Genomic DNA, 16766 nt, shown 5'->3' on the forward strand with positions numbered 1-16766 from the left:
AGGAAAAGTAGGGAGGGAGGGAGAAACGTCTGGATGGGAGAGCACAGGAAGAAGGGAGGGAAGGGGAAGCAGGGAGAGAAGTGATTTTGGGGGAAGGGGAATAGCACGAGGAACACACACACACACACACACACACACGCACACACACACACACACACACACACACACACACACACACACACACACACACACACAGACACACACAAAAACAGAATATGCAAGATAATATAAATTCGAACGAGTAAAATATGATTCGTTATGCTGAAAACCTTAATATCGGTCAAAGGTTTTATAAGGGAGGAGATGAAAGGCTTAATATAGATCAATCATTTTTCATTAACTATTTCTTACTTTAAGGGAATATTACTTGGTGTGGGCTGTGTTTTTTCTTTTGTTCAATTCTTGCTCTACCCTCCACCTCCTCCTCCTCCTCCTCCTCCTCATAATAATAATAATAATAATAATAATAATAATAATAATAATAATAATAATAAAAATGATAATGATAATAATAAAAATAATAATAACAATAATAATAAGCTTCTCTACATTCATCCAATAGTAATAATAAAGTTTCTGCTACACACTGCTGTCGAAAATAACTCTTCCAAAATTTAGGAAAAATATCAAATTCTTTTATCAAGGTCTCTCTCTCTCTCTCTCTCTCTCTCTCTCTCTCTCTCTCTCTCTCTCTCTCTCTCTCTCTCTCTCTCTCTCTCTCTCTCTCTCTCTCTCTCTCTCTCTCTCTCTCTCTCTCTCTCTCTCTCTCTCTCACACACACACACACACACACACACACACACACACACACACACACACACACAAACACACACGAGCATTTATTGTCTACGCTGTTAATATGTGCAAACAAGGAGACCGTCTGTGTGTGTGTATGTGTGTGTGTGTGTGTGTGTGTGTGTGTGTGTGTGTGTGTGTGTGTGCACGGCGGGCAGGACATGTAGAGAGTCACGCCGGGCCGGTCGCTTGTGGTCTCGGGGCTAATAAAGAGGCGGTTGTGGGTGGCCATCTTGTCGGGGCTTCCTTGCGGCGGCGGGGGCGGGGAGGGTGTGGCGGAGGGTCGAGGCAGGGAAGAGGGAGGATGGGGAAGGCAAGGTAGGGGAGAAGGGGGGAGGGGAAGAAAGGCCCGGAAGTGGTGGACATTATGGCAAAGCTCGCCCAAAAAAGTGAGTGGACTCCGCCCGCCTCTACCCTACCCTGCCCCTACCCGCTCTCCTCCTCCTCCTCCTCCTCCTCGCAGGGCCCCGGAAAGGAAATGATTCTGAAGAGCGGCATTCCCTCGGCCATAACCATTCCAGTAAATATCATGATGGGAAAGAACACGCCGTCCGCCTGTCAACGGACCAACGGCGCGATCCTGTGTGTTGTTGGGTGGTGACGTCCGCGCTAGAGCCCCACTGATGCATGTTTTTCTCTGTCTGTCTGTCTGTCCGTCTCTCTCTCTCTCTCTCTCTCTCTCTCTCTCTCTCTCTCTCTCTCTCTCTCTCTCTCTCTCTCTCTCTCTCTCTCTCTCTCTCTCTCTCTTTAAAGCAAACTGTTGTTGAGACGCCATACTATACAACAAACTGTTATTCTAAGTCTTAACCAACGCCAGAACTATCCTATGCAAAGACTATTTTACGCCAAGCTTTCATTATACGCCACACTAACATACGCAAGACTATCTCAGCATTATTATTGTCATTATTAGACTATCAGTATTACCTTCTTATACGCCAAAATATTCTTCTTCTTCTTCTACTTCTTAAACTATCATTATTTTATTTCTATGCGTCAAACTATCATACACCAGCAACAGTGTCAGAACCCAGGCCAGAACTTCTCGTAGCTATGGCAAAAGCACCATCAGAACCATATACCTACGTGTTAAAACCAATGCCGAAATTTTACACGCCAAAAATATTTCACTCCAGACTCTTATGCACCGCAACTAATATTATAACCCGGCCCAGAACCAACCCCAGCACATTATACATCAAAAGACAACAAAACTATATATATGAGAAAACCAAAGTCAAAATATTAAGCTCTAGACTATCATATACCTCACCTAACGTCGTAACCAAATTCAGAACTAACCCCAGAATACATATGCGTCAAAAGATCCACTCACTGACGCAGGGTAGGGAAGGCTTAGGAGGGGGTCGGGGTGTCCAGTCTCCGTCGAGTTTTCTATTAATAGGAATCAATTTGTGGACCATCACGATTGTTGAGGGGAAGGAAGGAAGGGGGAGGAGGGAGGAGACGAGAAGGAGAGGGAAGAGGAAGGTGGAGGGGGAGATGGGACACGAGAAACGGTAGGGGACAAGAAAAAAAAGGAAGGGGAAGAGAGGTAATAGGATTGGAAGGGCGAGGAAGGTGGGGAGGGAGGGAGATGTGAGGCAAAGGGTCACAGGGAGGAGAGGGGTGATGAAGGAAGGGAGAATTAGTAAGCTGACTTTTTTTAATCAAAGATATTAATGAAAAGTGATTTATTGTCCACTTGTTTTCCTCTTACTCTCTCTCTCTCTCTCTCTCTCTCTCTCTCTCTCTCTCTCTCTCTCTCTCTCTTTCCTGAACACAAAACCTTCCACACCAATGTTTTCCTCTCGTTCCTTCTTTTCTTCCTTCCTTCCTTCCTTCCATCTTCCTTCCCTCCCTCTCTCCCTTCCTTCTTTCCTCCCTTCCTCGCCCGCCCCACCGCTCGGCCGCCTCGTGTTGATAATCTGGGAGTTGCGTGACGCGGCTTATATTTACGAGAAATAATTCACACCTTAACTCAGGCTTTTATTAGGCGAGTGTCGTGTGGGTGTCCTGCGCTTCTCGGCTGCTTGCGGGGCGGCGCGCGGGTGTTTCTATTTCCTGACTCTAATACACCCACTAAGGAAGGATAATGAAGAGTTTTGCGCCCTAATGCACTCGGTTTAGAGAAGAGGAACTTGAAAGTGCTTGTGTTGCCAGCGGTCTGTGTGGGGAATAGACGTGCGCGAGTAAACACACACACACACACACACACACACACACACACACACACGGATAGGTAGATTTTTCTGGTAATCACAGCAAAGAAGTTACCCATTTACGCAACACACACACACACACACACACACACACACACACACACACACACACACACACACGGGATGAACTCTGGCCCCATCGACCCGGGCGCCTGGCCGTTAGTGTCTCCCGAGGACTACGTGTTGAGAAAATCTATGGACGGCGCCGCTACATTCACTACCGGCAAGGGCGAGACGCGCCTCATGAATGCACGAGAGTTCCGCCCCTCCGAGTGCTGCCGGGATTAGGGTGTTGCCGAGCCTCGTATATTTAGCATTATTGCACGCAAGACCCGCCAGCGTTGACAGGCGCCGAACACGCCACACTCAGCCAAGCAACGCTGCCAACGCCCGCTCCTGCCTCGCCTTGACCGGCCAGTCACAGAGCCACGTTCAGCCTTGTAGCAGAGTGTTACCTTGTTGCTCAGGATTATCCGAGAAGTAAGATTTTAAAAAAAGCATTGTGCAAGGAGTAAAGATTTGGGGTGCCGTGTCCTGGGGAGGGCCGGGGCGGAGCGGGGCGGGGCGGGGTGAGGCGAGGGGTGGTGGTCACCGACTCTATATATGAGGGCCCGGCGGCAGCGGTAGTGCGTGATCGGGGCCTCGTTTACGGAATGTTTTGGCCGAGGCGGGCCGGGGCGGGATGGGACGGCCGCCACAGACGGAGATGAAGGATAAAGGTGACGATACGGAGCGCTCGGCGGCGGGAGGAGGCATGGAGGTGGCGGGTACAGGTGCCGAGGTCAATTAGGCGACCACTGCGCCATAACAAACACATCGAGGGCCATTACTCAGCCCTAGGTGTGTTATCAGCAGCAGTGGTGCTTCCATTGTTAGCCTTTATCACTATTTAAATTTTTTTTTTCATATTGCTAAATACATGCCATCACTCTTCCCACAGTGTCCCTCTAAAAAACTTTCTATTCAAGTTCATCCGTAAGCTGCCTTATTGCTAAAGCCAACCGGTATCTTCATTCCTTTATCCCTTTTAATAGTAAACTCTAGAACAGGCTTCATATGTCTGAATTTTTTATGTAGGGGCTGATCACGACGCCGTTTCAACCAAAATAGACCTTTGTCCTTTGGAATATTCCTTTGTGTATATATTTTGTGGGGCAGCGTAATGCAGGCGTATTTTTTTATTATAGTTTGGTCCTTGATTTTACTTTAATGCCATATTAAAAATCCTCTCACATGTCTGCAATAACAGGCTGTTCGGAGAGTCCTGCAGTTACCAAGAGGGACAAAGCCGCCTTGCCAAGACAGTGTTATCAGCAGTCCACAGTCCCACGGAACAGGCTGTGCTGAAAGGCGCTGAGGCCAACAAGGGGGGACAGAGCCGCCTTGCCAGGGCTGTGGGTTGGGCCGCGCGTCTGTCAACAGCGGCGGGTCCAGAGGGGCGCCAATTAGGGGTCGCACTAATTTATTATTCCCGTGATCATTAATAGTCGTCATCCTGATCCAAAACTGTGTCTCAGCCTCACGCTGGCTAACGAGCAATAAACAAGTTCGCTTAGCAACGGTTCACGACCTCAACATGTAATATAATATTTGGAGGCACTGTAATTAAAGGGCAGTTCCTGACGCAGCGCATGCATCGTTAATGAGGGCCATTCCGGGGCAGAGGCCAGCACGGCGGTGTCTCCTCCGCAGGGCTGCCAGGCTCGCCGCCTGAACACTCGGTCACGATATTTCTAGTGTGGCGCCACGGAAAGGATCGAGAGTTGCTGCTTGTTTGCTTGATAATCTACTTTTTGTCTTTTCCCCTGTTCATTTTGAAGGAACAGAGTTCCTTGCGATTGTTATATATATTTTTTATTTGGTCCTCAGTCTGTCTCCTTTACCGTAAGAAACAACAAAAACACGCTTGCCGCCATGTAGCGAGTTAGCTTATAAAGAATCGCTCCCCTGGCTTTCTAAAGAATGTATAACGAAAATAGTCTCCGTTACCTTGAGAAAAAAATCTTTCACCTGTCATGAAGCGACGGAACTTTGTTGAACTGACTAAACCTCCCCTTCACTGCGTCAAGGCAGGTGTGACTCACCTGCGTCTCGGAGAGGTTGAGGGACTGCGCGAGCTGCTTCCTCTCGGCGCCCACCACGTACTGGTTCTTCTCGAAGGCTTGCTCCAGCTTCAGCAGCTGACTCGGGCTGAACGCCGTGCGGATCCGCTTGGGCTTGCGGAAGGGCAGCAGGAAGGACGGGAAGTCTGGACCTGAGGAAGAAAAAAAAAGTGACGAGGAATCAAAACGATGAAGACGACGATGAATAAGATCAGTTAAGATATGCACAGTCACATTCTAAACGTTACAAATTCCATGCTGCTGTTGCTAGGCCCACAATACTCGCTTCCTTACTTTCCATGATATAGCCAGCATTCTATCTAATCATAATGAAGCACAGCACACTATGGACATATCATAATAATTTGTCCAACATTATCAGCGGCTTCATAAAACTTGCAGATTTTATATTTGTAATCGTCAGTTTCTTTTTCAGGCAGACCATTAACAGTAATTTTTAACTACTGCATTCTGTTCCTTTTCGGTATTATTTCAACACAAATTCTTTAATTATATGTACATTTAACCCCCCCCCCCCCCCACACACACACACATACACACTCAACCCCACCCCACACACATACCAGTAAAAACCTCCATTTCATTACATAATACGAGATTACATTTTCGGCGCTTCCCGCAATTGCAGCATCAGATTAATCCGTCACCAAACACGCCCTTTTAATAGCACGGCGGGGGTCGGATGTGCCTTGGTGCGGGCGTTCAATCCATCCCTTAATTGTGAGCATCAGGCGGCGGCGCGCACACACGAGGGGCGGCGGCGGTGGCTGAGCCCTAAATACACCGGGGGGCGGCGCCACCCCGCGACGGGTAATCTGATGACAGCATTCATGAGCGCGCTAAATGCAGGGTGCGTGATAATGTGTGTGTGTGTGTGTGTGTGTGTGTGTGTGTGTGTGTGTGTGTGTGTGTGTGTGTGTGTGTGTGTAAAAGTGTAAACGCTGCTCGAATATCTGATCTCTGTATGACTTTTTATGTTTTTGTATGTTTTCTTTTTAGTGCATCGGTTTCAATATTATTTTTGTCAACGTGTCTGTCTGTCTGTCTGATCTGTGAAAGGCCGTAAGTTGCGCAGCGGTTGATTCGCGGAGTGATGTAAATGTCATTAGTTTTTACGTAGATTTTCGTAATAAGGTGAGAAAGGTGAAGGACTAACTGCCTCCTGGGTAAAAACTCCACTTCTATCTCGCGGAAGGTATGAACAACGCGCGCGTGTGTGTGTGTGTGTGTGTGTGTGTTTCTTTGTCTGTCTGTCTGTCTGTCTGTCTGTCTGTCTCTCTCTCTCTCTCTCTCTCTCTCTCTCTCTCTCTCTCTCTCTCTCTCTCTCTCTCTCTCTCTCTCTCTCTCTCTCTCTCTCTAGTATGCATGTATGTATGAATGTGCGGATGTGCGTGTGTATGTGCGTCTGTCTGTAAGCATTTATCAGTTCATTCCGTATTCATGACAAGGCTGGGTCACCATTGTTCAGAAGCACCCCTCAGATCACCCTACCCGCCCTCTCTCCTCCTCTCCCCAGCCTCCCTTCCGCTCTCCCTGTCGCTGGTGTCACTCTCATTAGCGTGTTAGCGCCGTATTAGCATATTACACCAGGTACATCCGATCCTCGCTTGATAGGGATGACAATACCGCGGTGGTTGACAACGGCTGCTCTTGTTCCTCCTTGGCCGACTTTCCTGCGTTGGCCTCGTCTGTCTGTGTCTCCGACTGGCTGGTCACATGCTACTGGGCACTGAATTAACACTGATCCTGTGCTCTGTTCCCTCCTTGGCTGATTGTCCCTGCGTGGCTGACAACGGCTGCTTTTGTTCCTTCCTGGCCGACTTTCTCTGCGTGGGCTTCACTTATCACGTGTCCGCTGGTCTGCCTGTGTCTCTGTTTGGCTGGTCGCAGTCTACTGGGCTCTACATTAACCTGGTAGCTGCGGGGATCGTGTTTCTTAAAGGCCCCTATAAGCGAATTAATGAGAAAAAATCATCACTCATGCAAACCATTTCATAATATATATATATATATATATATATATATCAATGCATTTGTGATCACTTTATGCATCAATATTGCACTTTATGCAAAAATATGGCCCGTCGCTGGTACACGGTAAAGCCACAAATTTGGCCCCTCGCTGCTACCGGGTTAACACTGATCCTGCACTCTTGTTCCTTCGGTGACAGTTTTCAACCGAGTGGTGGAAGATTACCCACATGCTGCCCAGATCTTCATTCAACCCTAACTTCAGCGACTTCGTTCAAGTGGAGCACCGGGGGGCAGCCTGGGCCAAGCAAGTCACACATCACGGCAGACACTATTGATAAAATTCCCCTGCGCCACTAGCGGGCTGAGGTCGCTCAATAGACCCCTCAACAAAGCCTATCGGCGCTATAGGCAGCGACAACAACAAAAAAAGGCTCTCAAAATACAATCTGATCTTGGTCGAATCTATTCATTTCCAACTTATTCGTTTTATTCCACTCTTTCACCCGAGTCTGTCTGTCTGTCTGTCTGTCTACCTGCCGTGCGTACCCCCGTGTTCCCAACTCGTCTGTCTTTTCCCTGGCTACAGTGTCGGCTGCTTCTATAGACATCGTGATCTTGGTCTCATCTCCCGGCGCTCTATCTCGTTACGTACATATTACCACATCGCCTTCCATTCTCTTGTCTATGGGTCCCGAGCCTTTGTTTGCACACACGACTACATTTTGTCAGGCTGTCTCCATGGTTTGTTGGTGTGGTCATGGTTCGTTTTCTATACCCTCATCCCCCTCCACTCCCCTTCTCTCTCTCTCTCTCTCTCTCTCTCTCTCTCTCTCTCTCTCTCTCTCTCTCTCTCTCTCTCTCTCTCTCTCTCTCTCTCTCTCTCTCTCTCTCTCTCTCTCTCTCTCTCTCTCTCTCTCTCTCTCTCTCTCTCTCTCTCTCTCTCTCTCTCTCTCTCTCTCTCTCTCTCAAAGATCCCTATTATCAAACCTATTAACCTTTTATAACCTCTTCACTGTTTATGACGTAACCAAATCACTGGACGTAGTCTATCTTGATTTCAGAAAGCGTTTGATAAAGTCCGCATCATAAATTACTTTACAAATTAAAGCAAATAGGTATTGACGGTCAAGTAAACCAATGGATCGCGAATTGGTTGAGCAACAGACAACAAAGAGTAGTGATTGACGGATTTAACTCAGAGTGGGCGCCTGTCACTAGTGGCGTCCCTCAGGGCTCGGTCCTTGGCCCAGTGCTCTTCATTATTTACATCAACGACGTGGATGTTGGACTCAATAACCGCATTAGTAAATTTGCAGACGACACAAAGATTGGCAACTCGGTTCTCACTGACGAAGACAGGCAAAGCCTCCAAGAGGATTTGCACAAAATTTCAGCTTGGTCGGATAGATGGGAGATGCCCTTTAACGTAGACAAGTGCCAGGTCCTTCAAGTTGGAACGAGGAATAAGAAGTTCGAATACGAAATGCGCGGCGTTAAACTCAAAAGCGTTCAATGCGTCAAAGACTTGGGGGTCAAAATCGCGTCAAACCTCAAATTCTCACAGCAATGCATCGATGCAGCAAATAAAGCGAACAGAATGTTGGGCTTCATTAAAAGAAACTTTGTATTCAAGAATAAAAATGTAATACTCCCGCTCTACAACAGTTTAGTCAGACCCCACTTGGAATATGCGGTACAGTTTTGGTCTCCCCACCATGCAAAGGATATTGCTAAATTAGAAGGTGTTCAGCGTCGGGCAACGAAAATGATCCCTTCCTTGCGCAACAAATCCTACGAAGAAAGGCTTTCTACCCTTAACATGTTCTCTCTTGAGAAACGTCGCCTCCGAGGAAAACTGATCGAATGTTTTAAAATACTTAATGGTTTCACGAATGTAGACAGATCAACATTGTTTATGATCGATGACACTTTGCGCACGAGGAACAATGGCGTAAAACTCAGATGTAGACAAGTAAATTCAGACTGCACCAAATTTTTCTTCACCAACGTTGTAGTGCGAGAATGGAATAAGCTTCCACCGTCAGTGGTCCAGTGTAACACGATTGACTCCTTCAAAAATAAGCTCGACCGTCACTTCCTTCAATTTAATATCAACTAGAGTAGAAATGCAACGTTTTGGAGTCTTCTGATTAATGTAAAATCACTTAGGTTTAAGGACAGACCACCAAGTCTGGACCATGGGGTCTGTGTGGTCTGATTTTCTATGTAAATCTATGTAAATCTCTCTCTCTCTCTCTCTCTCTCTCTCTCTCTCTCTCTCTCTCTCTCTCTCTCTCTCTCTCTCTCTCTCTCTCTCTCGATGTCTACGCTCCTCAAAATGGTTAATGTTATTTTTCTAATCATCTTTTTTTCTTTTTCTTCTTCCTCTTTTTCTCTGCCAGCTTGTGTGTCTTCCGTATTCCTTCTTTCCTTCTATGAATCTTACTTTTCTGGTTTATTTCTTTCGTTCTCTACCTTCATCTTTTCAATCTTTTTTCTTCCTTTTTTTCTACCACCAGGGTCATAATACTACACATGGAAGTGCCTCCCCCCACAACTTCTACGAAAGCCTTGACAAGTGTGCGTGTTTGGGCGCCGAAATGTTGAAGAAAATATGACCGGGAGCGTATTTCCTCGCCCGCCGCGGAAACAAGATAGTCGTACGCGTAGAGAGGAAGGAAGTGTCGTGCTGAGTTTAAATAAGTGCGTTCACGACCTCCTGTCCACACTACCTATGCTTTGCTCGCTTCTGAAATGGAGTTTGTTACTGTTTACGCTCTCCTCCTCATCCGTCCCCCACCTCTCACCCGGACACCCAGACACCCACACCTACACACACTAATTTAAGCCCGTATTGTTAAGCGTTTCAGTCCCTCAGTTCGCCCGTGTGAAAAGTCTCTCGTAGAAGTTGCTGGGGCTTTCATGGACTGTTTAGCGTTCCTAGTGGTAGTTTAACACGACTTTTGCATCTTGAATGGGAAAATCGCACATGAAAATCCGGGTCATCTTCTCTGTGGCCTTGGGAAATAGTCGTATACTGGGAGCCCGAGACGTTTAAGAATACGAATCTAAGTCCTGTGCTGGGTCTTATCAACTCCTCCCTGCCCGCCTTCCTTCCCATTACCTCTGACGGGCCGATCGCTACGCCTCGGGAACAAGACAACAAGAGGCCAATTTTCCTCGCTAGTCACCCCGACGCATCCTGTCTCCCTGGGCGCTTCCATACACGTCCCGGCGCCGCCCCGTGTGGCTGCGGCGGTACACACGTCGCCCGCATGAATGGGATGATAGGAACGAACTCACTTTCTTGTTGCTAAGAATCGCCAGCTTGCTACAGGGCTAAGGGAGGACATGACGCGGGGGTGGGCATGTAAGTAAGGTCGTTCTAATAGCGTTTTCACAGTAGTTTGATGTGTGTGGATGAGGATGTACAATTGAACGCGCCCGATTACCCTTCTTTCTTGGTGCTACGAATCACCAGCTTGCTAGAGGGTAAAGGAGGGACATGACGCGGGGGTTATGTCAGTAAGTAAGGTCGTTCTAATAGTGTTTTCATGATAGTTTGATGTGTGTGGATGACGATGTACATGAACGCGCCCGATTACCATTCTTTCTTGGTGCTACGAATCGCCAGCTTGCTACAGGGCTAAGGAGGGACATGACACGGGGGTATATAAGTAAGTAAGGACATTCGAATAGTGTTTTCATGGTAGTTTGATGTGTGTGGATGAGGATGTACATGAACGCGCCCGATTACCCTTCTTTCTTGGTGCTACGAATCGCCACCTTGCTACAATGCTAAGGACGTGACGCGGGAGGTATGTATAATTAAGGGCCGTCTAATAAGCGTGGTTGCAGAGGCGTTAGCTTGTATGACTGAAGATAAACACGCTTGAGAACATATCCTAGCCCTGTTCAACTTCCTACCTCGCCCTGCTCTCCCTGGCTTGACTTGCAACAGGAATTACAAGGTGAAAGAAGCCGAATAAAGACACTTGAGAACCTAACCTAATCCTGCTCATCCTCCTCCCTCGCCTTACTCTCCCCTTCACTGTCTGGCTTGGCTTGCAACAGGGATGGGGGAAGATGGGGGGCAGAGAACGTAAGGGAGCAAGTATGGAAGTACAGGGAAAGAATGGGAGTTATGGTACGGTGATTGCAACGTGAAGGGTTAAGGTTCCTTAGGTGCTACGTCCGTCTATAACCACCGAGGATGTACGAGTGAGCACGCTTAATCGTTTTTGTCTCCCGCCTCGCACTACTTATCTCGTCGCTGGCAATGTGCGGAGGATAAACGCCTGAAATTACTCTCCTTTGTCTGTCCGTGTGGCGCGGGGAAGGAACAAGTCTGGCTGTCATTTTAACTGAACTTTCCTCTCCATGTTGCCAACGTGAAGTAGTTGAGGCTGACATGCATCCGCTATATACTTTTTTTTTCCTCTTCCTTCGCCGTCTCGCCGCAGTAAGAAGCACACATGACATCCATCCGAACGCACCTCAAGATACAGTCGTAATAGCAGTCGTCTTTGGTCCATACTCTTAAACACATCGGTCTCTCATCACGACTATTTCCCAAGGCCACAGAGAAGGTTAATCGGGTTTTCATGGGTGTTTTTTTCCCGTTCAAGATATAGAAGCCGTGTAAAACGAACACGAGGGTCACAAAACAGTCCATGGAAATCCCAGCAACTTCTACCTACGAGAGGCTTTTCAAACAAGGGAACTGAGGCGCCGAGACGTTTAAAAATACGGTGTTTTGTCTTGGCGGCTAAAAGGGGACAGGTAATTCTTGGTAACGTCTTCGCCACGGTAAGAAGCATAAACGATAGCCATCCCAACGCACCTCAAAATGACAGTCATAACACCCGTCGTCTTTGTCTTGGCAGCGAGAAGGCGAGTAATGGAGGGCAACACACACTCGCTACCTTCTGGCTTGGTGGTAACGTCTTTGCCACACTACGGAGCATAAATAACAGACATCCTAACGCACTTCGAGATGACAGTCACAACAACCATTCTCTTTGTCTGGGCAGCGAGAAGGCGAGTAATTGAGGGCAGCACACACTCGCTACCTCTTGCCTTGGTGGTGACGTCTGCCTGTCCGGGGTGAGATGCGGCCCTGATAACAGTCTTCATGGCAATTACAGCGCCATTACTCTGTAGCGCGTGTACTGCGAAGACGATAAATGGGTGTTTCTTTATATATATGGTCAGGAAGACTGAGCCAACGGGGGGAAACATGTGTTACAGAAAGTTGGATAAGAATTGACAAAAATGAATAGTCTGATCTAAAAACAATTGAGAATGAAGAAGAATATGGACAAGCCACGACAAAGCAACACGATGACAAAACAGTTATGGTGGACTGATGAGAACAACAACGACAACAACAACAAAACAGATTGACAAAAAAATGAATAATCTGATCTTAAAACAATTGAGAATGAAGAAGAATATGGACAAGCCACGACAAAGCAACACGATGACAAACAGTTATGGTGGACCAATGAGAACAACAACGACAACAACAACAAAACAGATTGACAAAAAAACGAATAATCTGATCTTAAAACAATTGAGAATGAAGAAGAATATGGACAAGCCACGACAAAGCAACACGATGACAAACAGTTATGGTGGACCGATGAGAACAACAACAAAACAGATTGACAAAAAAACGAATAATCTGATCTTAAAACAATTGAGAATGAAGAAGAATATGGACAAGCCGCGACAAACCAACACAATAACAACTGGTGGTGGTGGACCGATGCAGACACTTTCCAGATAAGTAATACGAATCAACAACAACAACAACAACAACAAGAACAACAACAGAGGAAAGAGCCGCTTTGACATGCATTCCGATTCTCTCTTCAAACCCCGATCGCCTATCACCATAAAACGTTAGCAACCAGCCGCCTTATCCCGCCTCTAAACAAACGTCTCTCTTTTTCCCATTTTCTTTGTTTTCTCCTCGGCCTTTATCTCGGCGACGCAACCTTTCAATCATTTTTATAGTGACCCTGACGAGTGTAATTACACGCTTAGTTGGCGAGGTCAGTTTCGTGTTAAGTCTATCAGGAGACGGATCGGCTGACTGGCTGGATGAAGGGATGGCTGACTGGCTGCTTGGCGGGTGAGTTGACTGACTGGATGAATGGATGGGTGAGTGGCTGAGTTGAGTTGACTGACTGGCTGGCTAACTGGCTGAATGAATGGGTGAATGACTGACTGACTGGCTGGCTAATTGACTGACTGACTGAGTGGTTGACTGACTGACCGACTTAATGATTAACTGATTGGCTGACTGACTGAATGACTGACTTACTAACTGACTGGCTGGTTGACTGAGTGAATGACCGACTTACTAAGTGGCTGGCTGACTTCATGGCCCAGACACCCCCGGCCTCGGAGAGAACCAACCGAAATTAAGCGGCGCATCTGTGCCTGCCAATCCCGATGATCAAGTGGCCGCGTTATCGTGCGTCAGATGCTTAAGTGAGTCTGTCAGAGCCTTCACTCACTCCCTCGCCGCTGATAAGGACTGGAAATGATCCGCTTAGCGAACGCCTCAACTTCCACCCTCATATCAACTATTTCTAAAAGCCGAAAAGGAGATAAGTCTGGTTCTAATGTGTGTTTTTTCAGGTTCATGGTAGAGAAGAAGGGTGAAACTACAAATAGGGTCATAGAATCACTCCTGGAAATGCTCACCACTCCTACGAATGCTTTGAGCGCTGAAATGTTTAAGAATATGACCCTCACGCCTGTATTCTCAAACGTTTCGTGGCTTACACACACCCACATTTAGTAGGAATTTCGTTGAGGTTGTGGTGTTAGTATTTTCGAGGGTAGTTTTATGAGCCTAGTGATAGTTTGAAGAAGACAATTGCACCATGAATGTGACAAACGCTCATGAGGAACGCAAGATTCATGCATGTTTTTTGGGGTCTTGTGTGAATACTTGTTGTGAGGGTCGAGAGCTTCTGAAAATATGGTCTCGACTCCCTTTCCTTTCCCCTTCACTCCTTCCTACCTTCCTTTCCCTTCATCCTCACTCCCTTTCGCATCTTACACCTTCGCCTGCCACCCCTCCATCACCTCTCCGTCCCTCGCTCACACCTTCCCTTACACCACTTACCCCCCTCACCTGCCACCCCTCCATCACCTCTCCGTCCCTCCCTCACACCTTCCCTTACCTTCCCACTCACTCCCTTCCACCACTCACCTGCCACCCCTCCATCACCTCTCCCACCCCTCGCTCACGCCTTCCCTTCACTCAACCTGACACACCGCCCGCTGACATCCGCCTCACATCTGCTCTCCGTATACCTTACATCACCTCACCTCACCTCACCTCATAATGACTATATGGAAAACGCCCAAGATATAAAAGCTTCTTCATTTCCATCCACGTATAACACAAACTCATCACCTTCGCGGATAAAACACAAACTCCTTAAGACAACGTTTATATGGATGGGAAAAGCCAAATATATATATATAAGCTTGTTCACTTCCATCCACGCGTATCACAGACTCAACATCATCTCCATGGATAAGATCTCGGGACGGCTTCTATCACGGCAATGAGGAGAACAATCGCGTCTGTCCTTTTGCCTAAGCACACACACACACACACACACACACACAACACAAGGGTTCTGTGGAGGTCAAGGCGGGGCAGGTTTAGCCTCGTGCTTGGCGTCAATGATCATATAACAGCCTGGGTTTGTGTGACGCGGGGGGTTTAGGGTCACCTCATCAGCTGAACAAAGCAAAGACAACACCGCACCTGTCCCGGTGATCACGCAAAAACGCCACGCGTCACAAAGCTTCCCTGGACGTCACCGCGGGCCAGGTGTTGTTCCCTCGTGCTTGCTGCCTTGTTTTACGTTTGGCCTAAAGTGTAGGTAGGCTCTCATGGACCTATTGATCGTCCCTAGCCCGTTAGTGGCGCAGGCAAGTGTTTTATAGTGGCGCCATCCTGCTTGGCTCATGCTGCCCCCAGTTGCTCCACTTGATTCCATGGAGTTTTGGTAGTCTTAGGCCTCTCGACGGTGACTGAAAATTGTCAACTGGAAGCGGCGAGCGGGACTTGAACCTGGGTCACTCAGAACACGGCAGCCGCACGCTGACGACTCCGCCAGCGCCTCCCCGCCTCGCCTGTGGCCATATAACACCTTGGCCTTGCATAACGCGGACTAGCGACGTCACCTCATCAGCCAAACAATGCGGAAGACAACCGCTCCGTGGACGTCACCGCGGGCCAGGTTTTGCCGCGTTTTGCGTCCACGATCATATAGGACCCGGTGCTTGTATAACACTTATATCACCCATCAGGCAAACAATGCGGGGAAAGGCGTTCATGTCTCGTTGATGACACACACACACACACACACACACACACACACAATTTTTGGTCAGGCGCGTGAAAGCTGGAAGGTCAGAACTCCGAGGCGCTGGCGAGGCGTTGCATGGCGCCCATGTCACATGTGCCTGCCTGCGCGGCCTCTGTCCCTCCTCCTCCCCGGCCTCCTGACTATCCCTTCATCTCCTGCCCGGCGCCCCTCACCCGCAGCTGTCTCGCAGCGTCCTCAAATAGCCACCTCCATTCATATTTTCTGACCTTCCGCGCCCTTCACTGCTTTTAATCTTGTCCAATGCGTTGCCCCATCACGCGCCTGCGAACCTGCACGTATACACTAACACACCATAGCCGTCTCTCCGCTGTGCTTCTCTTTGGCAATGCGTCTCCTTTTCAAGCACAAGAACTGAATGACCCTTTGCTCTACGTGCCTCTACTAGGGAGCTACATCGACCTGTCACGTAATTACAATGAGGCAAGTTTCTTTTGACATCGAAGTAGGAGCGAAGTGTCATTCCACTGCCACAGTACTCCTATAGCTGTCTTTCCTTCACCCTGTTTCTCAGACTCTTTGAAGGGTGGGTATATCAAGACATCTCATGGACCAAGCTCATCTTCGCGTCCTTTTCCGCAAGGTTTTCGGCGGAGGGAAGGGAATTTGGAAGGGATGAGAAGGGACGTAGAGGAAAAGAAGAGGAAAGGATGGGAAAGGAATGGCTGAGAAGGTATGGGGAAAGGAGGGGAAGGAAAGATAATTAAGGAGGGATGTCAAGTAAAGGAAAGGAAAAGGGAAGAGGACGGGAAAGGAAGAAAAGGGAAGGAGAAGGAGCAGTCCAGCCTTCATCCAACGCCTCCTTCACCTCCTTCTCCTCCTCCACTATCAAGGGAGAATAATCTCTTTATTTATACCAAGCAGTCGACCCTTCATCCAATACTGCCCTCCTTCCGACACTACCTCATCCAACGCCGCCCCGTCCTCCTTCCCCTCCTCCCCCTGGCCAAGGTTCTCTAGCGGACCCATCAAGGGACAACAATTCCACAACAGTCGTGACGTGACCATTGTTTCTGGCGGCACTGATCAGTATCGCGGCGCGGCAGCTGTCCTCCGCGGGCCGCTTGTGACATCCTGGGAAGGTGTATACGAGAAACTTTAATGCGCAAGCCACGTGGCCTCCCGCGAGTGTGTGTGTGTGTGTGTGTGTGTGCAGGGGAGAGGATGGGGAAGGTAGGGAAGGAAAGGGAAGGAAAGGTAAGGAAAAGAAGGGGCTGAGATGGGAAGGA

At 48.1% G+C, this 16766-nt stretch overlaps 1 protein-coding gene across 1 annotated transcript in view; it reads right to left on the reverse strand.

The window, feature by feature from the left end:
* Positions 1-4270: 4270 nt before the first annotated feature.
* The window catches only part of LOC126992611 (homeotic protein empty spiracles-like), a 36734-nt gene continuing 24238 nt past the window's right edge, over positions 4271-16766 (reverse strand). The window contains exon 2 of the mRNA XM_050851421.1: positions 4271-5271. Within this exon, the coding sequence (XP_050707378.1) occupies positions 5024-5271 (248 nt within the window). The 3' untranslated portion in view covers positions 4271-5023. The remainder of the gene's footprint in view (positions 5272-16766) is intronic.

This window comes from Eriocheir sinensis, unplaced genomic scaffold, assembly GCF_024679095.1.
Source record: "Eriocheir sinensis breed Jianghai 21 unplaced genomic scaffold, ASM2467909v1 Scaffold495, whole genome shotgun sequence".
NCBI classification, from domain to species: domain Eukaryota; kingdom Metazoa; phylum Arthropoda; class Malacostraca; order Decapoda; family Varunidae; genus Eriocheir; species Eriocheir sinensis.